The sequence below is a fragment of the Molossus molossus genome, unplaced genomic scaffold (genome assembly GCF_014108415.1).
Source record: "Molossus molossus isolate mMolMol1 unplaced genomic scaffold, mMolMol1.p scaffold_m16_p_4, whole genome shotgun sequence".
NCBI classification, from domain to species: domain Eukaryota; kingdom Metazoa; phylum Chordata; class Mammalia; order Chiroptera; family Molossidae; genus Molossus; species Molossus molossus.
Window position 1 is genome coordinate 56,134,142 of NW_023425377.1, and position 25,412 is coordinate 56,159,553.

A 25,412-nucleotide genomic window follows, 5' to 3' on the forward strand; every position below is an offset into this window, starting at 1 on the left:
AGAGCCCCCCCCCCCCCGCAGTTGCGCAATGCCTCAGATCCCCCTCAATATGCTTCAGGCCAGGTCCCAGCCAATGGAAGCCGAGCCCAGAATTCAGGGCCCCTGCTCCTAGGGCCGGCTGCTGGACCACCTTGGGGAGAACAAAATTAGGGTCACCCTTTTCCACGATCCCAGGGCGCCAGGAGTCGGGGGCCACCTGAGAGAACCCGGAGGGAGGCAGGACTGAGACGTCAGGTGGGCGGGGCGGGGCGGCACCTGGCTACTGTCCCGCCCTCCCCGATTCACCCAGCCAGGCCCGGGAACAAACTGCGGGAGAAGGGACCCAGGAGTTGGGCCCAGCTCTGCTCTGAGCGGTGAGTAGATGGCCCTCTCCGCCACTGGGAACTGGATTGCCCGGTGTGTGGTCGGGCCCATGGGAGGACTGCCCCAAATACGGCTGGCACTGTGGCCTGAGCCCACGGCCACAGTCCAGAGCACACGGCAACTGGGAAGAAGGTGGGGGCAGAAAGAGAGTAGGCCCTGCTCAGGCCAAGTGCGCAGGGCAGGAGGTTAGGCAGGCCTGGCCAGGGGCAGAGTGAAGATCAAGAGGCTGGGGTCTATTAAGTGGGGGGGTCTTCATCATATTCCCCTCTCCTTGGCGGCTGAGAAAATAGCAACAACTCATCTCTGTGAGCCCCTCAAGGCTCCAGAACCACCAGTTGGGATCTTCATCAGGCTGCCCCCTCCAGGACTCTAGAACCTCAATATTCCCCAGACCCCCAAGTCCTGGCAGGGCAGCTTGGAAAAGTATTAGGTTGGGAGTTCCCAGGTGTGGGGCCCCACCTGAGATCTGCTACTAAGGGTCACCCTCCCCTACCCAGGCCTCAGTTTCTTCTGCCTTGTATAAAAGTCAAAGGTTAGACCTTGTGCCCTCCAAGGTCTGTCCCAGGGTTAACAACTGCTGCTGTGTCATTCTTTCCCCTTACCATGGACTGTGGGTGGGGACAGGGGCTAGACCAGGAGTACTCACTAATGCCATGGTTTTAGAGGCAATTTGGGGGATTGGGAAGGGCCTGAGGGAGGAGAAGCAAGGGTCATTTGTGGATAGTTGGAGCTAAGACTGGGTAGGGGGCATGTACCTGGTGCTAGGCTGACAGAAACTCCTTCTTCAACCTGGCATGCAGAGCAGCCACAACCTGACCAGGAATCAAACCCCTGCATTCCCCTACTGAAGTTCTTTTGGCAAAGATGCTGGTTTCCGCCAGAGGTTTTCTCCCAAAGTGGAACAGAGTGGATGCAAACAGACAGATGGGACTTGGGGGTTGTGCCTCAAAAGCCATCTGTATCTGTGAAAACTTGAGCAAGTTTTTTTTCTCCCTTTGAGTCTGGAAACAGAGGGTTCCAACACCCATGCTCACTGAGATATGGTGGCTGTAAGTTGTGTGGTCCCATCGTTGTTTTTCTTAGGGGTTTCCCCCGTGCCGAAAGTCCTTTTCTCTAGACCCTCCCACTAACCCTGCTCAGACAAAGGGGGGGCCATTGTGTCTGTGGAAAGCTTAATGGCAGGTTCCAACTATCAAGTTTGAGTCATGGAGACACATAATGATAAACCCTCATGTCTGCCTCTGATGGTGTTGTATATGTACCTTATTCCATGGGAACCACTGGGCCATCTGCTGGAGACCTTGGGGGTCTCTACCTTCTTGACTTTGAATGTGAACCCCGGAAGTGAGCTTCCACTGTTGTGAGATGGATCCTGAAGTGTGACAGAGACTCAGGTAGGAAGTCTCTGACTCTGTGTATGGCATTTCTGCTGCAGCCCCCAGAGTTACTGTTCTTTGGTTAACCAGCTGAGCAATGTCCTTTACAGGGACAGGTAGCTAGGGCAGGGGAACAGTGGGTGGCAGGGACTGGAAAAGGGTATATGGTGTCTCCCTGGTCCTAGGTCTCCCCTCAGCTCAGTGTGTGTGCAGTTATGCCCACATGCACCAATATGCACACTTCAGAATGCCCCTAGGTGATCCTTTTGATGGCTGAAATGTACTCTGGGCACTGGGGGCTGTTAAGATGCCCTGGGTGTGTTTCTATCAGATTCCCTGGTGACTGAGACTGACTGGGATGCACTGGGGCATTTTCTTTTTTTTTGGTATGTGCCCCTAGAGGGAACCAAACCCGGGACTCTCTGGTCAGCAGGCCGACGTTCCAACAGCTGAGCCAAACCAGCCAGGGCCGTAATGGGGCATTTTCACTCAGCTTTTTAAGATGGTATAAAACTGAGTATGAGGGATGAGCCATTGCACAAGGAATCTTGTGTTCTCTGTGTACCTCCTTGCATGTGCCTGGTACTGGGTGAGTCAGGGACTGAGTCAAGGAACCTAGAAGTCCAGATGTAAGCAGACGTGTACCCACCTTGCTGGCCTATCCCCATCCTGGTACAGTAGGATTAGCGGGTGGGGCCTGTATCTTCTATCCCCACCCACTTAATCCCCAAGGCTTTCAAGGGATGAGAGGATGGAAAGGGAGGTATAGAGGTGTTGGAGCCTTTGGCCAAGGTGTGGGACTGAGTCAGGTTCCCCCTAGAAATGGGTGAAAGGCTGGAGGACCAGCTGGTGGCCCAGATGCTCCCTTCATTGCCCAGCCTACACCCAGTGAGGCTATCAAGATGAGGACAGCGGGCTCCAGGAACCCTTTGGGGAAAAAGGAGTATAGAGTCGGCCCTCATTTATCGCGGTTAATCAGTTCCAGGCTCTACCACTGTGATAGAGTAAAGCCGTAAAAGGCGAAGCACAAAGTGGTGAGGGACGACTGTACATTGAGAACCATGGATGCTGGGAGGGGCAGGTGGCCTAGGAGCCCCCTCAGAGGCAGTAAGGGCCTTGTTGCCTCCCTCCTTCCACCTCCAGCCTCCAGGAGAGAAGTGAGAGGCTCCTGGTCCAGGCTTGTGGCCTTCGTGTGATTTGCACTTGGCCATCTGTATCTGGAATAATACCTTGGTCTAAAATGAAACCCAGGGACAGGCAGTGGGCTCGCTGCCCAGGAGCCTGACAGCCCAGTCCTGTCCCAATCGTGGGTGTCACACTGGCTTTCTCCCTTAGTTTTTCATTTCCTGATCCTCTACCACAGCCTCACCCACCCTGGCAACCCTCTGTCCTAAGCCTTTCAGAGCCCAAGTGTCTGTTTTCTGCCTCAGATTCTGGACACTAGCCCCTCTGGAAACCTAGGTGTACTAGCCACCCCACCTCTACCCCCCCCCCCCCACCCCGACACCCCCACCCCCCCCCCCCCCCCCCCCCCCGGGTGGGGGGGGGGGCTGACCAGACTTCAGTTTTGCCACTCCCTACCCCTGGGGCCTGTAACCAGAGCCAGGCTCCAGCCGGCTTTTCCGGTTGGAGCTTGGAGGTGGTGCCTCAAGCTCCCCTCAAAGAGGTGGCAGGGGAAGTTGGAGTTTGGAGGTGGTGCCCCAAGGTCCCCTCAAGGGGGTGGCAGGGCCCACGCCCCGGAAGTCCTGAGCTTTAACTTTATCCTCTGGTTCAGTGGTGCAGAGAGCTGGGTCGAACACCCAGATACCTAGTGTCTGGAGTCTAGAGAGCAGCAGAGGGAGTTTTGCCTGGTTCATCGCTAAGGGAGGGCGATGCCCTGGTTCTGAAAGGACACATGGGCTAGCTGGGGGACAGTGGCTTTGTGGACAGCCCGTACTGAGCTCTGAGAGGGTAGGCAGGTTCAGATTGGTGCAGAGATTCCAGGGAGCAGAAGTGGTGAGAACATTAGTCCCTTGGCTCCAAGAAGGAGGTGTGTTCTGGGGGAGAAGGAAAGGGGACACACAGCTCCAGGGTTCTGCCAGATTTTGGCAAGGTTCTGACAGATATGGAGCAGAGTCATGAGTCTGGCTCCCAGGGGGTCCAACCTGCAGGCACCCCTGCTTGAGGTCTCAGCACTCACACTTCCTCCTCTCCCTTAGGCAGGATGATTCCAGTGGCTGAGTTCAAGCAGTTCTCAGAGCAGCAGCCAGCCTTCAAGTTGCTCAAACCCTGGTGGGATGTACTGGCTGAATATCTCACAGTGGCTATGCTTATGATTGGGGTCTTCGGCTGCACCCTCCAGGTAAGGGGAAGGGCAGGGCAGGCCCTGAAAAAGACACTGGAGAGGCAGAGTCTGTATGGGGGTGGAGCTTTAGAGAGTGTGGCCTGGGGAATTCTGGAAGTCTTCCTCTTACCCAAGGAAGGGGAAACCAGAGGCCCCTGTACTCACAGACCAATTCAACACCTTTCCATTTCCTCCAACACTGGCAGCAGCACCAAAATCCTACACATAGCTATGATAGTCCATACTTGTATAATGCTTTTGTCCCTAGGACCTAGAAAGAACTGCAGTTACCTTATTAGTTTGGTAGGGCTGTCATAACAAAGTATCAAACTGGGTAACTCAAACAGAAATGTTTTGTCTTACAGTTCTGGAGACTAGAAGTCTGAAATCAAAGTGTCAACAGGGTTGGTTCCTTCTCAGGGCTGTCAGGGAGAATATGTCCCATGCTTCTCTCCTAGATTCTGGTGGCTTCAAGCATTCCTTGGTTTATAGATGATGTTTTCCCTATATGTTCATAATATCTTTCCTCTATGTGTATGTGTTTGTGTCCAGATTCTCCCCTTTTAAAAAAGACACAGTCATATTGGTTTAGGGCCCGCCCTAAAGTCGTCGACTTAACTCAACTCCATCTGCTCTGGAAAGACTAGTTCCAAACACTGCTACATTCACAGGTATTGGGGGTTAGGACTTCAACATCTTTTGGGAGGACACAATTCAACCTAATTCTTTTTTTCAGACAAATACAGAAGCTCAGGTTTAATGACTCTTCTAAAGTCACAGTTAGCTGGAGACAGTCAGGGATCAGGGCCTCCCAGCTCAGCCTACTTCTCTCCCAATTCTCCAGTTCCCTCACCTTTTTTCACCCTCTTCCCTATCCTCAGGTGACACAGGACAAAATCATCTGTCTTCCCAGTCATGAACCCCGGGAAAACTTATCTGAGACCCCGTGTCAGCAACTGCTGCTGCAAGGAGTCCCCGAAAAGATGGGGGATTTCCAGGAAGTGAGCGGCCTCAAAAACAACCTAGACCTGCAGCAGTACAGCTTCATTAACCAGCTCTGCTATGAGAAGGCCCTCCACTGGTACCCTAAGTACTTCCCCTACCTGGTTGTCATTCACACGCTCATCTTCATGGTCTGCACCAGCTTCTGGTTCAAGTTCCCCGGCACAAGCTCCAAGATTGAACACTTCACCTCCATCCTGGGCAAGTGTTTTGACTCACCATGGACCACACGGGCCCTGTCTGAGGTCTCAGGGGAGAACCGTAAGGGCCATGCCACTAGACAGGCAACAGCAACTATGGCAGGTGAGGCAGGACCAGAAAAGGCTGGGGAGGGTGAGAAAGAGAAGGTGCTGACAGAGTCTGAGAAGGTGGTGACTGAGCCACCAGCTGTTACCCTTTTGGACAAGAAGGAGGGTGAACAGGCCAAAGCCCTGTTTGAGAAGGTCAAGAAGTTCCGTGTGCATGTGGAAGAGGGGGACATTTTATACACCATGTACATCAGGCAGACGGTGCTCAAAGTCTGCAAGTTTTTTGCCATCCTGGTCTACAACCTCATCTATGTGGAGAAGATAAACTTTGTGGTGGCCTGCACAGTAGAAACTTCAAGATTCACGGGCTATGCCAGCTTCTGCTGCAACCACACCAAGGCCCACCTCTTCTCCAAGCTGGCTTTCTGCTATATCTCCTTCGTATGTGTCTATGGGATCACCTGCCTCTATACACTCTATTGGCTCTTCCACCGGCCGCTCAAGGAGTACTCCTTTCGTTCCGTGCGGGAGGAGACTGGCATGGGTGACATTCCTGATGTCAAGAATGACTTTGCCTTCATGCTGCACCTCATCGACCAGTATGACCCACTGTACTCCAAGCGCTTTGCTGTCTTCCTCTCTGAGGTCAGTGAAAGCCGCCTGAAGCAGCTCAACCTCAACCACGACTGGACACCTGAGAAACTTCGGCAGAAGCTGCAGCGCAACACCAAGGGCCGGCTAGAGCTGGCACTCTGCATGCTCCCAGGACTGCCTGACACTGTCTTTGAGCTCCGTGAGGTGGAGGCACTCCGGCTGGAGGCCATCTGTGATATCACCTTCCCCCCAGGCCTGTCACAGCTGGTGCACCTGCAGGAACTCAGCCTGCTCCACTCTCCTGCCAGGCTGCCCTTCTCCTTGCAGATCTTTCTGCGGGACCGCCTGAAGGTCATCTGTGTCAAGTGTGAGGAGCTCCGTGAGGTGCCCCTCTGGGTGTTCGGTCTGCGAGGCCTGGAGGAGCTGCACCTTGAGGGGCTCTTTCCCCCAGAGCTGGCTCAGGCAGCCACCCTTGAAAGCCTCCGGGAACTGAAGCAGCTCAAGGTGCTGTCTCTTCGGAGCAATGCAGGCAAGGTCCCAGCCAGCGTGACCGATGTGGCTGGCCACCTGCAGCAGCTTAGCCTGCACAACAATGGGGCCCGCCTGCTGGCCCTTAATAGCCTAAAGAAGCTAGTGGTGCTACGAGAGCTGGAGCTGGTGGCATGTGGGCTGGAGCGCATCCCCCATGCTGTCTTTAGCCTGGGCGCACTGCAGGAACTTGACCTCAAGGACAACCACCTGCGGTCCATTGAGGAGATCCTCAGCTTCCAGCACTGTCGCAAGCTGGTCACGCTCAGACTATGGCACAACCAGATCGCCTATGTCCCTGAACATGTGCGAAAGCTGCGGGTCCTTGAGCAGCTCTACCTCAGCCACAATAAGCTGGAGGCCCTGCCCACCCAGCTGGGCATGTGTTCTGGCCTCCGCCTGCTGGATGTCACCCACAACGGGCTGCACTCCTTGCCACCTGAGCTCGGTCTCCTCCAGAACCTGCAGCACCTGGCTCTCTCCTACAATGCCTTGGAGGCCCTGCCCGATGAGCTCTTCTTCTGCTGTAAGCTTCGGACATTGCTCCTGGGCTACAACCAACTGAGTCAGCTGTCTCCCCAGGTGGGGGCCCTCAGGGCCCTCAACCGCCTGGAGCTCAAGGGCAACAGATTGGAGGCACTGCCCGAAGAACTGGGCAACTGTAGAGAGCTCAAGAAGACAGGGCTTCTGGTGGAGGACACCCTCTATGAGGGCCTGCCGGCAGAAGTTCGAGAGAAGATGGAGGAGGAGTGAAATCAGGGAAGGGCAGGTTGAAGTGCAGACTTTCTGGATGCTTCTGTCCCAAAATCTCTACCATTGTCTTCAAGGGAGTTAGCCAGGTAGGCCCAGGCCAGGAGAGGAGGAACAGATATGTCAGCTGGTGGGGCCCAGGCATGATCCTGGAACTGGTTTGTCTGGGGAGATGGGAAACTGTGGATCTGGGGTGGAACAGCATGGAGAGATTAACTTAGTCATAGGATTCTCAAACTAAAACCACATCTCTGTCTTTGGCTGGGTGGCCTGCCCCCAGCCCTGGGCCAGAACGAGAGCCCTCCCCCTGGACATTCTAGCTCAATCACTGCCACAAAACGGGGAGGGGACTCATCCCAACAGGATTTCTCCCCCTCACCAAAACAGCTTATATCTGGGGTTCTCTCCCAAGAAGGGGACACCAACACAAGGAACGAGCACATACTGCTCCAACTTAATGTTAATCCCTTATATATAAGTTGATTGCTATGGACACATGAACTCAGAAACAAGGTTCTCTTATTTGGCTATGCATCAAAATCAATATTCCCAAAACACATCGCAGGCCCCACCCCAAAAGACTGACTCAGAAGCTTTGGCTGGAGGCCAGGAACTTGCCTATAAATAAGCATTCCAGGTAATTCTGATGCATGTGGTCCTAGACCTGTATGTTGGGAAATGCTGACCTACAGAGGAGATAGCTGGATATCTAGAGTGGGGATTCTGAACCCTTTGTAGGTCCCTAGACCCTTTGAGAATCTGATGAAAGGTAGGTACCTCCTTCCTCAGGAAAATGCTTATATGCACATTCATGCACAATTCTTCAAACAATTTCAGGCAGTCAATAAATTCCACCAGCTCCCCAAGGGCTATTCATGGCTGTCCTAAGGATTGCAGACCCCAGGTTAAGAACATCTGCTGTAGAAGGTACTTTTTTTTTTTTATCCTCACCCGAGGACATTTTTCCATTTTTTTTGTTCAGATAGAGTGGAAGGGAGAGAGAGAAAGAGAGAGAAACATCGACATGAAAGGGACACATCGAGTGGCTGCCACCCATACGACCCAACCAGGGCTGGGGACAAACTGCAACCGAGGTACATGCCCTTAGCGGGAACCGAACCCAGGTCTCTCTGGACCACAGGCTGATGCTCTCACCGCTGAGCCAAACTGGCCAGGGCTAGAAGGTACATTTTAAAAATAAATAATACTAATTATCAGAACTATCATTCTGATTTCCTCTGTCCACCGCTGTTGTTGTCTAAGCTATTTCACTATATCAATTATAGGCAAGTGGTCACATGTATCACAATAAAGAGCAGGAGTCTCTGTCCTAGATACTTCAGGTAATCAGGAAAAATTAGGTGGCATCTCCTGTCTAGCTTTTTTCCTGAAGAATCCCTTTTCTTATACCTTCCCTGTTATCCTCCTGACTCTGTACTTTTAAAATTTATTTATTGATTTGCAGGGGGAGACATTGATTTGTTGTTCCACCCATTTATACATTCATTAGTTGCTTCTTGTACGTGCCCTGACTGGAGATCAAATGCACAACTTTGGCGTATCCAGATAATGCTCTAACCAACTGAGCTACCCGGCCAGGGCTAACTCTATACTTTAGTATCTGCTTCAACCCTAAGTCATCATCACGAGGGGTCCCCTCAGCTGGACCAGCCTGCCTGACGCTGACCTCTTGGGCTTGGTCACCTCCTAGGTTTCTAAAAAATGCAATTCTCCTTCTGGCACCTAAGAACAGAGGCAAGCTTCTGTTTAATCCGGGGATCCAGGATTTCAGATGGGGACATTTTCCCACCACCCTCAGACCAGTTAAAGGAATATTTAGGCGGTAGGGACGCCAGGCAGAGACACTTTACCCCAGGGCCAGTCTTCTGCATTGTCCAGGCAGGAGCAGGGCTCGCGTTCTGGATCAGGAGAGATGGGGAGAAAGTCTTAAAATGCCCTAGGCTAGTCTGACCTGGAAGTCTAATCACTACTTTGGCCGTCGCGAGGTCAGGGGTCACACTGCTGGGTTCCCAGGGCCCCCGACAGTGGCCCAAGACCTTCCCAGGCTCTCCCCCCTGCCCTTAGGCAACCCTGGGTTTGCTGAAATGGAAGGGTGCCTAATTTTGATGAGGCAGCAATTATGCATAACGGATCCTAATGAAGCATGTCCTAAGTGAAAAAGGAGTTCTGAGAGTGCGTAGGTGCCAGAAGGGCCCAGCCAAAAACACCGAAGAGAAGACTGAGGACACAGCCCTGGCGACAACTCACGACAGCGCCCACACAGCAGACACCAGGGGGGAGACTTTGTCTCCTGTTCTGTACACTTTCCCCGCCCATCGCTCTCTTCAGAAGGCGGAGTACAGCTTCCACACACCGCGGCTCACCAGAGCCCTCAAGAACTCCCTCAAGAGCATCTCAGAGAGAGTTTTTTTGTTTTTATTTTCTGGTAAAATTTATATAATGATATTAGTGGTTTGGGCCATAACCTTCAGCGGGAGTTTTGCCAGCCGCAAGCTCTAGGTGGCGTCATCCCTTTGGCTGAGAGGACGCACGCACGCGCGGAGGTTCGCACGAGGGGGGCCAGTGCGCACCGCGGGCATGCGCCTGAGGGGTGAGACGGCGGCTCGGCGGGGTCACCCAGACGCAGGCGCAGTGCGGTGTTTGTCTGCCGGGCTGACGGGCGGCCGGGCAGTGCGCGGCGGCGGCGGCGGCGGCGGCGGCGGCGGCGGGAAAGATGGCGGCGTCCTCCCTGGAGCAGAAGCTGTCCCGCCTGGAAGCAAAGCTGAAGCAGGAGAACCGCGAGGCCCGTCGGAGGATCGACCTCAACCTGGATATCAGCCCCCAGCGGCCCAGGCCCAGTAAGCACAGCGGCGTGGGGGAAGGGGCGGGCGGGGCGGGACGCGCTCTGCGGGAGGCCCCGCCCCCGTGTATAGGCCCCGCCCCCTTTCCGGGGCGCTTTGGCTTCTCCTCTTCACCGCTACCCCCACCTGTCGGCTCGCGTGGATAGGGTCACGGTGACCCCGGGCCAAAGGGGCTGGCAGGCTCCCGGGCGGCTCTACCCCGGCCTGGGGGATTCTCCCTTATGGGGCCTGGGAGACTAGTTACCCGGGTCCACCTGACGACCCGCCCCCATCCCCATGAACTCCGGAGCCTCTATCACCTATGTGAACCGTGTTTCCCCTACTCCATGCGACTGGGACTCCATCTAGGTCCTCTGCAAATTCCCACACATCCTTTTTGACCCAGTGGTTCTACTCGCTCTATCTCAGTGATTGTTAAGAGGCCCATACTCTCTCTCCACGTATGGGTCCTTGTCATACGGGTTCAAGGGATGATCCACTCACATACACCTGGCCTGGGATATCTGAGGTCACTTGACCACATATAACCCCCCTTATTCCTTTGACCAGATGATTCTCCCACTCCCTTCCTGTTGATTGGGGATCCCTTCACCAGAGTCGGACTAGGTTATTGGGCTCGGCAGACTCCCGCCACACTCTATTCACATACACCAGGCCCCTTCATACTCCTCTGACAAGTTTCACTACTGTCATCTTGGTGACTGTCTAGCCCCTCAAAAATGCACACCCAACTCCCATCCTGGACACTTTGTCATTTGTGCTCAGTGACTTCCTCTTCCCTGCACACCCATACTGACTTGGCCAGGGGACACCTGAGGCCAATATGGTGATACCTAGCATCCCAGCACTCATACACTTCTCTCAGTGCCTACTTTCCTGACATCTTGTCATCTGGAATTAAGAATTGTCCCCGCAACACTCCCAACTGCCCTGGGATCACCATGATTACATTTAGTCTCCTTGTTATGTCCCACAGAACCTCCTCAAGTCCTCTCAGCTGGAGGGCATCAGATTTCCATGTCCACACAGACCCGATGAACAGCACCTACAACTCTTTCTGTGTCTTTCTTGCCCTCTTTAATACTCTCTCTGATATGACCCTTGTAATTTATGTAGCTCCTGTGGGGTCATTTTGACAGGAAGAGGAGATACCCTATATCTGAGTCCTCCATCTACCCCCTACTCACCCAACCTGACCTTCACAGCTTGACACCCACCCCAATCCGTGTGTAGGACCCACTCCCCATCCTTTCCTCCCTGATTCAATGTGGGTTCCTCCCTAAGAGGGGTCTCCTGGGGGCCCAGAGAAAGCCTTGAAGTGGCAATGCTGGTGATGGACACTCCCTGGGGCAGGAAACCCAGCCAGGAGTGGAGGGTCCATGCTGGACTCTGCAGTGCTGCCCTCTCCCCAGCATGAACAAGACAGGGCTGGGTATGGGGCCTGGATGCCTTATGGGGGTGGCTGTCCCAGTTGCAGAACGAGGCACAGCGAGGCCCAAGGCGGGCAAGCCCTTGAGGAGTCCCACTGTAAGCATCTGTGTCTGTGTCAGCTCCATCCCATCCTTCCAGCCCTCCCATCTGTCAGTTTCTACCCATCTCTGCAGTTTGGTGCTTCGCACCTCCCCATCCTCCTCATTATGATTTGATTTCTTTTCTTTTGGACAAATTGGTTGTTTATGTTGTGATTTATTGTCGTGTTGTTTTTTTTCTTCCTTCTCCCCATCCAGTTATTGTGATCACTCTAAGCCCTGCTCCTGCCCCGTCCCAACGAGCAGGTACCAGCCTTTTTATCATTGCTGCTTGGACATCTGCACCATTGACTTAACCGCTGCCCCGGCCGCAGAATCCCATCCCCATCCCTCCATGCCGTGTGTGTGTGCGCGCGCGCGCGCGTAAGTGTGTACGTGCACGTACACATACGTACAAATCTCCTCAAACTCTCTCACTTTCACTTTCTCCCTCCATGAGATCCACCCCACCTCTTACTCTGTGTCCTCTTACCTCCCCCTCCTCCCTTCCTCTCAGAGGCAGGTTTGAACTCCCTGGAAGAGGAACTGGGCTCCCTCACTGTGTGTCACTTGTGAGGGAGTCACAGGTGTGTGCATGCATGTGTATAAGTGAGAAGGAGAGAAAGGGATACCAGTGGGTCAGCTGTGCCTATGTATCCATTTCAGCAGTTCAGGGAATATGTTTTGGCCCCTGTGTGCTGTGCCTCTTCTAAGCTCCAGGGACACAGCAGTGAACAAAACAGACCAAGTCCCACTCCTTGTGCAGCTGATGCTCTACTAGGGATGAGCAGTGAGCAAATACCTGGTTAGGGAGAGCTGGAGAAGGCTATGAGCCTTGGAGAAAAGGCACAGTAGAGCAAAGTTGAAAGTTCTGCAACTGGGCAGTTGGGGCAACCCTCTGGAGAAAGTAGGATTTTTTTCTATTTTTTAGCAATTAAAAAACCTGTATGTATGTATGTATGTATGTAAGTATTTATTTGTTTAATTAATTAATTTATTTATTTTTCATCCTCACCCGAGAACATTTTTACATTTATCTTGAGATAGAACAGGAGGGAGAGAGGAAGAAATATAAAGAAACATAGATGCAAGAGAGACACATCTAGTGGTTGCCACTCACATAACCCCAACTGGGGCTGGGGACAAATTTGCAACCGAGGTACGTGCCCCTAGTGGGAACCGAACCCGGGCCTCTCTGGACTGCAGTGGTTCTCAATCTTCCTAATGCTGTGACCCTTTAATACAGTTCCTCATGTTGTGGTGACCCCCAACCATAAAATTATTTTCGTTGCTACTTCATAACTTATTTTGCTACTGTTATGTCTTAGACGACCCCTGTGAAAGGGTCATTTGACCCCCAAAGGGGTCACAACCCACAGGTTGAGAACCGCTGCTCTAACCGCTGAGCCACACCGGCCAGGGTTATTTATTTATATTTTAATTCATCTTTACTATTGAACGTATTACAGATGTTCCCCCCTCTTTAAAATCTGTATTTATTATATGTTTAAAACATGCTTCCCCTGGCCAGTATGGCTCAGTTGGTTGGGCATCATCCCATGTACCAGTAGGTTGCCAGTTCAATTCCTGGTCAATGATACATACCTGGTTTGTGGGCTTGATCTCTGGTAGGGCGTGTGCAGGAGGCAGCCAATCGATGTTGCGCTCTCACATCCATGATTCTCCCTCTCCCTTCCTCTTTCTCTACAAGTCAGTAAACTATTCTTTAAAAAAAAAAATGCATGCTCAAAGTAAATTCCACCAGTACAAGATTGTAGAATAGTAGATGACAAGCCCCACCATGTCATGGAGGATTTCACTTACTGGATACACAATGATAAACAAAACCACTTCTGTTTTATTCATGAAAATATATGGAGAGCCTTGGACTGTATCTTTGTGGTGGGCTCCCCATTATTTTTGGTATATTGTGCATGGTTCCAATGGCCTGTCACTTGGGGACACTGTAAAATTATTTCTTCTGGAAACAAAGTCTCGTGAGAGGTGGGGGGAATAGGTGAGTGGAGGTAGAGTAATGGCCCTGCCAAGGCCTAAGTGCAGGTGCTAGTGAGTCTGGGAATGGATATGTGCAGCACAGGCCCACGTGTGGGTGTGTGTAAGATATACCAGATTGTGGGTCTGGCCCTGTTGGTCCTGGTGGATAAGTAGGACTAGGTTGGGCAGTGATATGTGTACAAATTTGTGTGTGTGTTTGTGTGTATGTGTGTGTAAGATGGTGTTGGGGGCTCTGGGTTGTGTTGTATAGCTGTCCGCATGTGTGTGTGGGTTTGTGCCATGCTGTGTGTGTGTGTGTGTGTGTGTGTGTGCACGCGCGTGCATGTGCATGTGCATGTGCATGTGCGTGTATGCTGGCTGACAGCCTGGTACATCTGTGGTTCCTGACAGCCGCATGCCCCCATGTTCTCATTCTCTCTAATTCATTCATATATATGTCTATTTCTCTCTTTCTCTCTCTCTCTCTCATTCATCTTCATGTTCTCCCTCTGTCCTTCTGACCTGCTTCACGGCCCATCACCACCTCAGTGCTCACTGACCATTCTGAGACTATATGAATCTCTACCCCCTGCTCCATCCACTTCAAATCCCACTGTGCTTCAGTTTGCAGGGCTGGTGGAAGCCTCTGTCTCCCAGCAGCCTTTTCCAAGGGGCAACTCTCAAAGGCCCAGTGGTCTGTGTGAGGGAGGGCACCCATGGGGCACCAAAAAGTGTGGAGATGGTAGAGATGTGGTCCTTGCTGCAGAGAGGTGACAGTGCAGGGCAGAAAAGGGGTCCAGATACCTCTTGGGATGAGACCCTGACAGTGTCTCAAGAGAGTCCAAGTATAGGGGGAGTACAAAGTGAGATTGTTGAGCCAGAGAGGGAGGGTTTACGACTCCGGTTCAGGCTATGGCAGAGCAGAGGTATAGGGATGTTACAAAGCCAGGGGTGGGGTGGAGGGGCATGGGAGTCGAGGGTTCTGTGCTTGACTATGTCCCTAGAGTCCATAGAACTCTTCCTTTACTCCTGCCAGGCCTTAGCAGGACCTTGTACCCCTTCTAGAACTGCAGGCCAGGGTCATATACCTGTTTCCTCACTCTGGCTAGGATCAGGGTCCTGGACCAAGAGGGTAAGGAGAGTGCCTGGCCACCAGCAACTTAAGCATACCCATTGGTCCCATGTTACTAGATGCTTGCAGAACTGTGGGAGGAAAAGGTGGGCTGCGGTAGGAGGTGTGGAAAGAGAGGAGAGGCATCAGCTGGGAGCAGGCCCAGGCCTGGTCTCCATGGGAAAGTGAACATGGGAGGGTGCTTGTAGCCAGTGTCCACCCCAGCCAAGAACCCGCTTCCAGGGTGCCAGGACCTCTGGGGTATGACGATTCAATGAAGGATTGTCAGTCTCCTCCGGAGGCCACAACAGCCTCTGCTCCTCCACCCTGTTGCCAGCCCAGCCAAGGGAAGCTCCTACCCCCTTAGTGAACCTGCTCTCTTGTCCAGGCCCTTCTCTGGCCTGTCTGTAGCACCCCCAGTCTTGGGCAGCTGGGCCCAGTTTTGGCTCCTGTCTGTTTGTTTCCTGCCCTCCCCTTCCCTAATGCTGCCTGCCTATCCTGGGCTGTCCGCTACCTTCCCGCTGCCTGCCTGCCTGCAGCATGCTCAAGCCATCTACATGCAGGCTGCTGGAAAGAACCAGACCCCTGCCTGGCCTAGCACCCCCTCCAAATCCCACCAGTCCTGTAGGGGCGGTGTCAGCCAGAACCCCTCATTAGCAGGACATAGGCCCAACTGGGGTCCTGCCCTGACCCCTGTCTCTGTTTGCCCGTTATGCAGGCAAGGCTGGGAGGCTCATGAGCCTGCTGTCCAGAGAGTGGCCCTCCCTGACTCTGGAACAGAATGTGGGGTAGGGGAAGCCTGGGTCCCTTGTCCACTATCTCCCCAGGGTGATCTGCCTCACTGTTGTTGGGCAGCCAAATTCATTGTGGCCCACAGGGCCAGAGCCCAGGCTGATCCTGGGGAGACAGTCCTTCTGAGCATGGTCCTGAGCATGGGCACTGTGGCCCTGGGCCTGCTTCCTGGACAGAGTTGGGGAAGACAGGGACACACCAGGGAGGATGCCTGTTGAGGGATGCCATCAGCCTCCAGGCCTTGTTTCTCTGTCAACATAGACTTGGGGATGAACCCTTGGCCTCTGGAGACCACCATTCCCATCCAGCCCACTCCATCTCCTTCTAGGGGAGGGGGATGAGAGAGTACCCTGAGAATGGTTCCAAGGGTGAGGATCCCAGCTCCTCCCACCCAGCAGGGCAGGAGGCCGTGTTAGCCTACCTGAGGGTTCTGGGGAGGGGAAGATCAAGGTCCCTAACCCCCTAGATGCTAGCACTGTAGGTGGGGCCAGCTGGACACTAACCCTATCCATGCCCCTGGCTCTCACCCTCCCCTCAGCCCTCCAGCTCCCACTGGCCAATGATGGCGGCAGCCGCTCACCATCTTCTGAGAGCTCCCCACAGCAACCCACACCCCCTGCCCGGCCCCGTCACATGCTGGGACTCCCATCCACATTGTTCACACCCCGAAGCATGGAGAGGTGAGCCTTCAGAACGGGGCCAGCTGGCCTTTGGGAGGTCAGCATGGAGAGGGCTGCTGGGCTCGCCCCAGGGAGGAGGTGGTGAAATCTGTGGGAACCCGTTTTGGGAACTGGGGCGGCCTCAGGTTGGTCAGACCCCCCCCTCCACCCACACCCACTCCCTGTTCCCCCAGTATCGAGATTGACCAGAAGCTGCAGGAGATCATGAAGCAGACAGGCTACCTAACTATCAGGGGCCAGGTACCACCCTTCCCCCAGCCTCCGGGGGGTGGTAGGACACAGTGGGGCTAGGTCTATGTGGTGGGGCAGAGACTGGACAGAACCCCAGCCCTGATTCTTCTCACCAGCGCTACCAGGCAGAAATCAATGACCTGGAGAATTTGGGGGAGATGGGCAGTGGCACCTGTGGCCAGGTATGGAAGATGCGCTTCCGGAAGACAGGCCACATCATTGCTGTCAAGGTGAGCACCCACCCCACCAGGGTGAGTCCCATGCCCTTCTGCTCTGGTGCTAAGGATCTCCTCCCCTCCTTCCACCATCCCATTCAGCAAATGCGACGCTCGGGAAACAAGGAAGAGAACAAACGGATCCTCATGGATTTGGACGTGGTACTCAAAAGTCACGACTGCCCCTACATTGTGCAGTGCTTTGGGACCTTCATCACCAATGTGAGCCTGACTGCCTAGCCCCTTCTCTGCCCACTGCCTTGAATCTCCTTTCCTGCTCTCTGATCATGCCCCCAAGCCCCTGTCCTCTTCCCCTGATTGGGGTGGGCAGGAGAGTACAGCCACCCCCAAGCTAAACCTGCTGCCCCTGCAGACAGATGTTTTCATTGCCATGGAGCTCATGGGCACCTGTGCTGAGAAGCTGAAGAAGCGGATGCAGGGTCCTATACCTGAGCGGATCCTGGGCAAGATGACAGTAGCAGTGAGTTGCCAGGCAGGGGCTGGGGCAGGTGGCCCAATCCCCATCTTCCCCACACCTGGTCACAGTGCCCTCCCCTTTTCTCAAAGATCGTGAAGGCTCTCTACTACCTGAAGGAGAAGCATGGCGTGATCCACAGGGACGTCAAGCCTTCCAACATCCTTTTGGACGAACGGGGCCAGATCAAGCTCTGCGACTTTGGCATCAGTGGCCGCCTTGTCGACTCCAAAGCCAAAACACGGAGTGCTGGCTGTGCTGCCTACATGGCAGTAAGTGGGGGCCTGGGCGGTCTGGGCATTGCACCCACTTCAGCCACAGGGGTCCATTCTCCTCTTTCCCTGTCTATTCTTCCCCCACCTCTTCCCCTACAGCCTGAGCGCATTGACCCCCCTGACCCCACCAAGCCAGACTATGACATCCGGGCAGACGTGTGGAGCCTAGGCATCTCCCTGGTGAGTTGGGGCCCCAGGGAGGACTGGAGTGACTCATTCTTGAGATATAGGAGGGCAGGAGCCTGTTCTCCGTCACTCCAGTCCCCCATCTCTCCTTAGGTGGAGCTGGCAACAGGACAGTTTCCCTACAAGAACTGTAAGACAGACTTTGAGGTCCTCACCAAGGTCCTGCAGGAAGAGCCCCCACTCCTGCCCAGTCACATGGGCTTCTCGGGGGACTTTCAGTCATTCGTCAAAGACTGGTGAGGAGTCCCTACCCGGGCCCTCTGCTGGGGAAGACAGGTGGCTCAGGTGTGGCCCTGAGCTCCAGGCATTCAGGGAGGTTTTGGGATGGAAAGTCTGCCCTAATGGGGTAGGGCAGCTATGGGCCAGAAGGGGCTCAGGGCAGGTGCTGCAGGCAGGAGCCAGAGCCCTGGGAGCCATGGCTTGGGTTTGGACCTGGCCTGAGGTTCAGCTGGACCCAGGGCATTTGGCTGGGTGGCCTGGGGCTTCACCTTAGGAGGTTGTCAACCATTACAGGACAAAGGGCTTTGGTTGTCAACAATCAGAGGACAAAGGGCTTTGAGTATCCTGCACCAACAAGCAGAATTATGTAGGCAGGACGTTCATACTGGATTCTCCCATGGGGGAACCCCTTCTGCTGGCACTTCACAACATGGTTCAGGTCCCCGTCCTAGGTGGTGTAGGCCCCAGGTCCTCTGAGATTTCCCAGCTAGTGGGCTGGGAGGATGTAGTAGCTCCTTCTCACAGCTTTTGCAGACCCCTGGATCAGCAGGTAGAATAGCTGAGCCCCTCTCCAGGCTCTCACTTCCCTTTCCTCCCTTCTTTCTCCAGCCTTACTAAAGATCACAGAAAGAGACCAAAGTATAATAAGCTACTTGTGAGTACCTGGGGCCCCTCCCACCCTATCCCAGCCTCACTGCCTACTTGTCTGGACACCCAGAGCCTGGGTGAGGCCAGCAGGGAAGCTCACCTTGTCCTAAGCTTCCTCTTGGGGTCCTGCAGGAACACAGCTTCATCAAGCGCTATGAGACGCTGGAGGTAGATGTGGCATCCTGGTTCAAGGATGTCATGGCGAAGACCGAGTCACCGAGGACTAGTGGAGTCCTAAGCCAACACCACCTGCCCTTCTACAGGTAGCCATGTGGCGGCAGCCAGCCCCACTGAGGGGCCCAGAACGTGGCCACAGGCCCCCTCTTCCCTACATGGCCACCCAGCTGCCCACCAGGGGAGACCTGGGAACTGGACGGCCTCCAAGGGCTGAGGACAGAAAGTAGGGGATGCTAACCCAACCCTGAGTCCCTACCCAGCAGACATGGACAAATGGGCCCACTAGGCTCTAGCCCTAGCCCTGGGGTCAGCCGGCTATACAAGTTCCCCAACAGACACTGTGAACGGAAGACAGCAGGCCACAAGCAGACTTGCTATTTATTCAGTTGTAACCTCTGGGCTAGGGTGGCCACGGGGGGCCAGGAGAGAGTCATCCTTTCTGCATTCTCACACACTTACCCATGCTGTCCCTTCCGCCTTTTGTGGTACATATGCTCCCTGTCCCCATCTCCCTCTGTCACCTCTTTTGATGCCTCTCTGGTTTTCCCTGTCTCCCTTCCTGCATCTGCCTCTTTCCTGACCCACACCCAGGCTCTGTTTGTTACCCACAGCAGGACCCCTCGGTCCACCTAGGTCTGTGGCGAGTGATGAGTCCCTTGGCTGGCATCATCATCCCAGGAAGGCGGGCTGGGCATTGTGACTGAAGCTGACCCAGGCTGCTCACACTCTCTTGCTCTCTCTCTCCCTCTCCCTTTACCTCTACCTCTCCCTCTCTCTTTGATCTCAGGGGGTCCTTTTTGGAGTTTATTTTATTGTACTTGGTGGGGTGTTTGGGGGATGGGGGAAGAAGAAGAGCTTGTTCTCATGGGGTTTGTTAGTACCTTCAGAAACTTTTACCAAAGTCATATTTAGCTGCTTGTGATATAGCCCTCAACCTCCCATGGGCATTGGGAGACTGGAGCCAGGAGTCAGGCACGGGCATGGGCCACTGTGCCTTGTCAGGCTGACCTAGAGAGACTAGTTCCAAAGGTGGGTGCTGGGGGTGGTGGCTCCTCCCTTCAGGCTGGAGACTCACAACTTGGGGTGAGTTGAGGACCTCAGGCCATGTGGAAGGAGCCCACGGGGCCATGGCCACACAGTGGCCTTCAGGGAAGACAGGTATGGGGCATGGTGGAAGGCAATAAATGCTGGTATGGCAGGGAGGAAGTGAATGACAGTAGTGGGGGCCACAGGGCCCAAGGAGGCAGGGATTGAGGGTATAGGGAATTGATGTGGGGGTTTGAGGATGTGTGACAGGGACAGAAGAGAGGCAGGCTGAGGGCTGGGGTTGCAAAGGCAGTCACGCTCTCACAGTGCCCCGAGCACCCCTCAAACCTCCCCAGAGCTGGCCAGTCCCCAGTCCACTTTGAGGCTAGGCCATGGGGCCCCTCTCCCCCCCAGCCCTCAGCAGCAGTCAGACCAGGAAGGGATGTGTTTCCTTTTTTTGTTGATGATGCATGCAAATCAGTGGACACACACACACACACACACACCAACCAACCAATGCCAAAGGTGATTAACCTCCCTGGATGTAGCTGGAGCAATCTACACTCAGCATAGGCATCACTGTAACCTCTCTCTCTCCTATTGACGCTTGTTACTCATAACATAGTCACAATAGGCCGCATGTTTAAAAAGTACTCCTTGTCTTCTCTCTGCTCCCTCACTCCAGGGAGGGAGAGCAGCCACTTCTCTTGCCCACATCCCCTTTGTGACTGGATGGGGTGGGTGTGGGGGCAACAGGCCTGGCTCCACCCTTGGGGTGTCCCAACCACGGGGCTTTTGCCCATAACCAGAAGGTTGAGTGTCTGGCTTCAGGGCCAGCAAAGGCCAGAGGCCACTGCCCAGGTTTATTTTTATTTAACTTAATTTTGTTTCATGAGTGTGTGTCTGCCTGCCCCTCTCCTTCAGTGTTAAGTGGGAGCCCTGGGGGAGCCTTATCTCCCCCCCTGCCTCTACCCTGTTTCCTCCCTCTGTCTCCAGTCACCAGCCATTCTTCTGGACCAGGCAGAGGGTTGAGCGGGCAGGCAGGAGCCTGGGGCAACTTGGCCCAGCCCACTAGTCCACAACCCCTTCTCAGGCTGCCAGTATTCCCCTTTCTCTTTTTAAAATGAAACACCCTTGTTTGTAAATCCTTAGATGCTTGAGAATAAAACCCCTCCCTTTTCTTCCTCTGAGTCTGTGGTGTTACCTGAGCTTTGGCAGGATGTGGTGTGAGATGTGGGAAAGGTCTATAAGCCCTGACCTTGTGGTTTGGGGAGCTGGGAAATAGTGCCATTCTGGTGGATAAGGTCTCTGCATCAGAAAGGAAACTGAGGCAGGGTTGGGGTTGGTAGGGTGGTCTTTGTAGTGATTTGCCCAATATCAAGCAGGCAGTATGAAGGGACACCTGACCCCCATTAGCCACATGATTAAGAGAAGCTCTTAATCACTGGCAGGCCTTGGGTAAGGGCTCTGATGTCAGCCCCTTAGTCTGCCGCCCCCGCTCTTTGCCTCCCAGAGTAGCTACCCAGCCAAGGACAGGGCCACCTGCCTACCTGCTGGGCCTGGGTGCTGCTTGGGCTGGTGCCTTTGCCTCTGGCCCCCATACACTTACTGAAGCCAGCCCAGCATGCTGGGTACCGCGGTCCTACTGCTGGCCCTGTTTCCAAGGATCTCCACCTTGCCAAGCTGGCCACCTGGTACGTAGGGACAGGGAGACATATATGTCTTCATGCTCCCATTCTTGCACCATCCTTTCTGGACCTCCCATCTACCTTGCCTGGGGTAATGGGTGGGTGGGTGGGCAGTGAGGTGTACCCCTGTCCCCCAACTTCTTCAAAGTCCCCAGCAGCCATGTGAGATCAAGGAATGTGGGAAGGAAGGGGTCTGTGCAAATGATTTTAGGGAATGTGTGTGTGGGGGTCATCATGAATGTTCAAGAGAAGGACCCAGCTGAGTGCCTCCTGAAGGCAGACATCTGTATGTCCATGTGTGCACTGCATGTGTTGGTGCTCCCCAGTGCCTCTACCCTTTGCTGCCATTGCCCTCAACCTGGGAGTGAAGAATCTGGACAAATGGCAAAGCCCCAGAGCCTGGTGTGCTGGCTGAGCTTCAGCTGTGCCAGAGGGCTGTGGGAGAGCACCCCTATCCTCCCCACTCCCTTCTGTTGTTGACAGCACCTATTTCCCCTTAGAAAGGGAAGGGTAGAGCCAGCACACTCCTGGCCCCAAGCTGGCCCTATTGCAGCCCTAGGCCCCCCATGCCCTTACCAGCCTAGAATTCCCTTGCTCACTGTTGGGGAGGAAATCAAGCTCTAGCAAGGGGAGCCCCTCACCAGGGGCACACAGCTTTGTGCCAAGCCTCAGCTGCTGGGCTATGATACCTCAGTGGGCTCCAGGAAGTACATAATAGCTGCTATCCTAATGGTAGTGAAGGGGGAGCTCACTGTGGGTGAATTCTCCACTGCATGCATTTCCCAAAGGAGGCCAAGAGGTTGAATCCTTTGCCGAAGGGGCAGCCAGTACTCCTCTGTGCCCCCCCTTTCTCCGCTGCCAGCGCCCCCGTTTCCAGCGGCGCCCCCCGGGTCATGGCTGCGCCGACCCCTTTTCAGTCTAGAGCTCTCAGACGCGCAGGACACTTTGCAACGCCGCGCAGGGCCACTCGAGGTCCCTGCAGACAGCCGTGTGTTCGTGCAGGTGCGGATGAGGGGCGAGCCGGGGTGAGGCGGGCCGGGCAGGTGGGGGCAGTGGATCCTGAAGTCCACACTCCACCACCTCCCACCCAGGTGGCCCTGGCCCGTCCCTCCCCGCGCTGGGGCCTTGCCCTGCACCGCTGCTGGGTAACGCCATCCTCCCGTCCAGCCCCGGGGCCCGCCCTGGCGCTGCTGCACGGGGGCTGTCTCACCGATTCTTCAGTCACCTTCCTGCCACCGCTCGGTGGGGCTGCTCCGCCACAGAGCCCTGAGGCTGTTCGCTTCAGTTTCCGTCTGCACCAGGTCTTCAACGCCTCTGTGCAGTTCTTGCACTGCCAGCTGAGTCGCTGCCGCCGCCGCCGCCGCCTCCGCCTCCGCCTCCAGGGAGCCCGCCGGACTCCTGCGCCTCTGTCGCTACCGCCCCAGTCACCTGTGCGAGAGTGCAAGACAGGGAGTCTGGGCTCCGGGGGCTGGTCGGGGGCTAGGCAGGAGTGCCTCCAGCATCTGGAGAAACCTCTCGGGGGTTTGGGATTTTGGAGTTAGGGCTCTTTGGAACCTGGGGCACAGGTCCCTCGGAGCTGAGGGTAGGCACTGGGTCTCTTTAAGGCTATGGGCTGGGCACTGGGTGCTTGAGGGGACCGTGGGGCTCTGTGCAAGGGTTCTTCAGGGTACAGGAAGTAGTAGGCAATGAATTCCCTCATGGACAGAGCACTGGGATTTCCTCGGGCAGGACTCTGAGGTCCCTCTAGGGCTGGATGGTTGGATAAAGAAAGCCACTAAAGGGGCCAAATCTCTGGGTACCTAAAGTTGGACTTCACAGAAGGTTAGGTGCTCAGATATCCGGGTTGTGTGACCTTGGGGGCTGAAATTTGGAGTCTTTGGGGGCTGTGCGGCTGGCTGCTTGTATATCTTATGGGCTGGGCTCAGGGATCCCCAAGTGGCCGGATTTCCAGGGGTCTGGTGGTGGGACTCCTGGTTGCAAAGAGTACTGGATACTTCGATCTCTTGGGAGCCCTGAGAACCATCCCCTGTATCCCGGGTGCCTCACGTCTCCGTCCCTCTACTCCTCCCAGTGTCTGCCTCAGGATAAGGCGTGCGCCAGCACTGGCAGTGGCAGCAGCGAGAGTCTGGGTGCTGACGGCCCCCACCTGCACACGCTGACGCAGCCCATTGTGGTCACGGTGCCACGGCCGCCCCTCAGTGAGCGTGCAGTCCTGCTCTGCGGGGTCCTCGGGGCAGGAGAACTGGGTTTGGGAGGACTTATGGGGCCTGGGCCCAGTCTTAGAGTTGTACTCCCCACAGGGCCAACCAAGGGTGTCCCCAGCAGAGCCGTACACCTGGAGAAGCCTCCTGCGCCAGCCCCGGTGGCCCTGGAACCCACTCCAGTGGTAGCACTGGTGGTGGCCGCGTTCTTGCTGGGTGCCGCGCTGGCCGCTGGGCTCGGCCTTGTGTGCGAGCATTCAGGTACCAGCCTTGACCCGCCGGGACTTTCGCCTGGCCCCCAGCCTATTCCGGCTATTCAGGACCTGGGGTCCACGCGATCCTAGCCAGCGGGGCCTGATCATCCTTACACGTGTCTCCCTTACGCCCGCAGCAGCCTCCAGGGGGCGCCTCTGCACCAGACCAGCATTCAGCAACCCCTTCCGCTCCGCAGCCTGCCTCTTCCTTCAAGGGCCCCCACGTACCGGCCCACCCCCTGGCCCAACCCTGAGAGCCTCCCCTACCAACCCCCAGCCCAGAAGACCCCAGTGAGGCAGGTAAGAGAGAGAGAGAGAGAGAGAGAGAGAGAGAGAGAGTGTGTGTGTGTGTGTGTGTGTGTGTGTGTGTGTGTGTGTGTGTGACTTAGGGTCCATAGGAGAGCTGGAGGAAGGAGGTGATGATAATGACTCTTTATAGCCCTTTCTCTGTGCCTGGCAGAGTTCTAAATGTTTTACATATATTACCTAGTTTAATCCTCATAAAAACCTTCAGGTAGATACTATTATAATCCCCATTTTAGAGATGAGAAAAATGAGGCACTCTGAAGTTAAGTAATTTATCACAGGTCACAAAATTTGGTGGAGCTGGGATTCAAACTCAGGCAGCGCAGCCAGAGGGCACTAAGGCGAGAATTTGGGATTCAGACCTAGCATCCTCACCCCCGCTCACAGGCTGATAGGGGAAGCCAATGATCAGTTTAGGACAATCTATGTAGTGTCCTCTTTCTAGCGTAGCCTGCCTGGACTGCCCCTTCTAGGGATGGCGCGCCCCCAGCAGAGTCCAGAGATGCACCAGCCAGACTTAGGTCAGACTATATTCGCCAGCCAGTCTGGACCGGCCGCCGCTGACCTCGGACTCCATAAGACCACGATCCCTGATCCCCGTCCCCCTCACTCCTTCTCCCACCTGGGCTCAAAATAAACATCTGGTCTGATGCGCTGAGTTCTGAAGTGTGCTCAGGGTTCGGGGGTGGAAGACAAGAAGCGAAAGCTTAGCATAAGGACTGGGATTCTGGGCTGGAAGAGGTCTGCACTAGAGGGGTAGAGCTTGGGAATAGGGCTCATATGCCCATATGCTTATGTGCAGATAGGGGCCAGGGGAGACCCAAGGGCATTCTGTCCCAAACAGAAAGGGGCACCCGACCCACCAGGTTAAATTTTAAATTCCTCCACCCCCCACTGGACCACCTGCCTCTTTAGATCTTCCCCAAAACAGGCCTTCTCTGCTCTCCACTCGCACCGCCCGGACTCTGTGCTAGCTAGGGCCTGGACCTCCAACATCTGTTCCAGTCTCCTCTCCTGTCTAGTCTGGAGCTCCTTAAATCCTTCCTGTCCGAGGTCCTCTCTCCCCTGAGTGTTGACAAGTGCGAAACAACTAGTTCCATTTTACAGATGAGACTACTGAGGATGGGTACAGCTAAATCACTTACTCAAGGTCCCCAGGGTTGGGCGACCCCACAGCCCAGGCTCGTGGCTATGACTGGGCAGCTGCCTTTCCAGCTAGGAGCCATCCCTCTTTGAGAAGCACTGTAGGAGTTTCACGAGACAGTCCAGAAATGGAGAGACCGCACGAGATCTAAGGTCTGGGCTCCAGTTTACAAGTAAGATAAAATGCGGATGGAGAGGGGAATCACGTTCGCCCCCGCCAGTTGGGATGTCAGCTTC

The 25,412-nt window shown here is 54.9% G+C and overlaps 3 protein-coding genes across 4 annotated transcripts; all 3 read left to right on the forward strand.

The window, feature by feature from the left end:
* Positions 1 to 301: 301 nt before the first annotated feature.
* On the forward strand, positions 302 to 7,290 carry LRRC8E (leucine rich repeat containing 8 VRAC subunit E). The gene is made up of 3 exons (XM_036241194.1): positions 302 to 353; positions 3,938 to 4,080; positions 4,944 to 7,290. The coding sequence occupies exons 2-3, from the start codon at positions 3,943 to 3,945 to the stop codon at positions 7,185 to 7,187; spliced, it is 2,382 nt and encodes a 793-aa protein (XP_036097087.1). The 5' UTR covers positions 302 to 353; positions 3,938 to 3,942; the 3' UTR covers positions 7,188 to 7,290.
* Positions 7,291 to 9,835: 2,545 nt separating this feature from the next.
* Positions 9,836 to 21,329, forward strand: MAP2K7 (mitogen-activated protein kinase kinase 7). Of its 2 annotated transcripts, XM_036240603.1 has the most exons (12): positions 9,836 to 10,042; positions 11,773 to 11,820; positions 15,990 to 16,131; positions 16,305 to 16,371; positions 16,479 to 16,592; positions 16,680 to 16,799; positions 16,951 to 17,058; positions 17,145 to 17,324; positions 17,427 to 17,507; positions 17,607 to 17,749; positions 18,342 to 18,387; positions 18,513 to 21,329. In XM_036240603.1, the coding sequence occupies exons 1-12, from the start codon at positions 9,919 to 9,921 to the stop codon at positions 18,645 to 18,647; spliced, it is 1,308 nt and encodes a 435-aa protein (XP_036096496.1). In that variant the 5' UTR covers positions 9,836 to 9,918; the 3' UTR covers positions 18,648 to 21,329. The 2 variants fall into 2 exon arrangements, with proteins under 2 accessions (XP_036096496.1, XP_036096497.1); XM_036240604.1 differs by lacking the exon at positions 11,773 to 11,820.
* A 746-nt stretch (positions 21,330 to 22,075) lies between these two features.
* TGFBR3L (transforming growth factor beta receptor 3 like) lies at positions 22,076 to 23,816 on the forward strand (the record flags this gene model as incomplete). The annotated part of the gene is made up of 4 exons (XM_036282173.1): positions 22,076 to 22,273; positions 22,363 to 22,701; positions 23,343 to 23,469; positions 23,572 to 23,816. Coding segments are annotated over 4 exons (909 nt in total), but the record flags the coding sequence as incomplete, so codon positions are not given.
* Between the last annotated feature and the right edge of the window lie 1,596 nt (positions 23,817 to 25,412).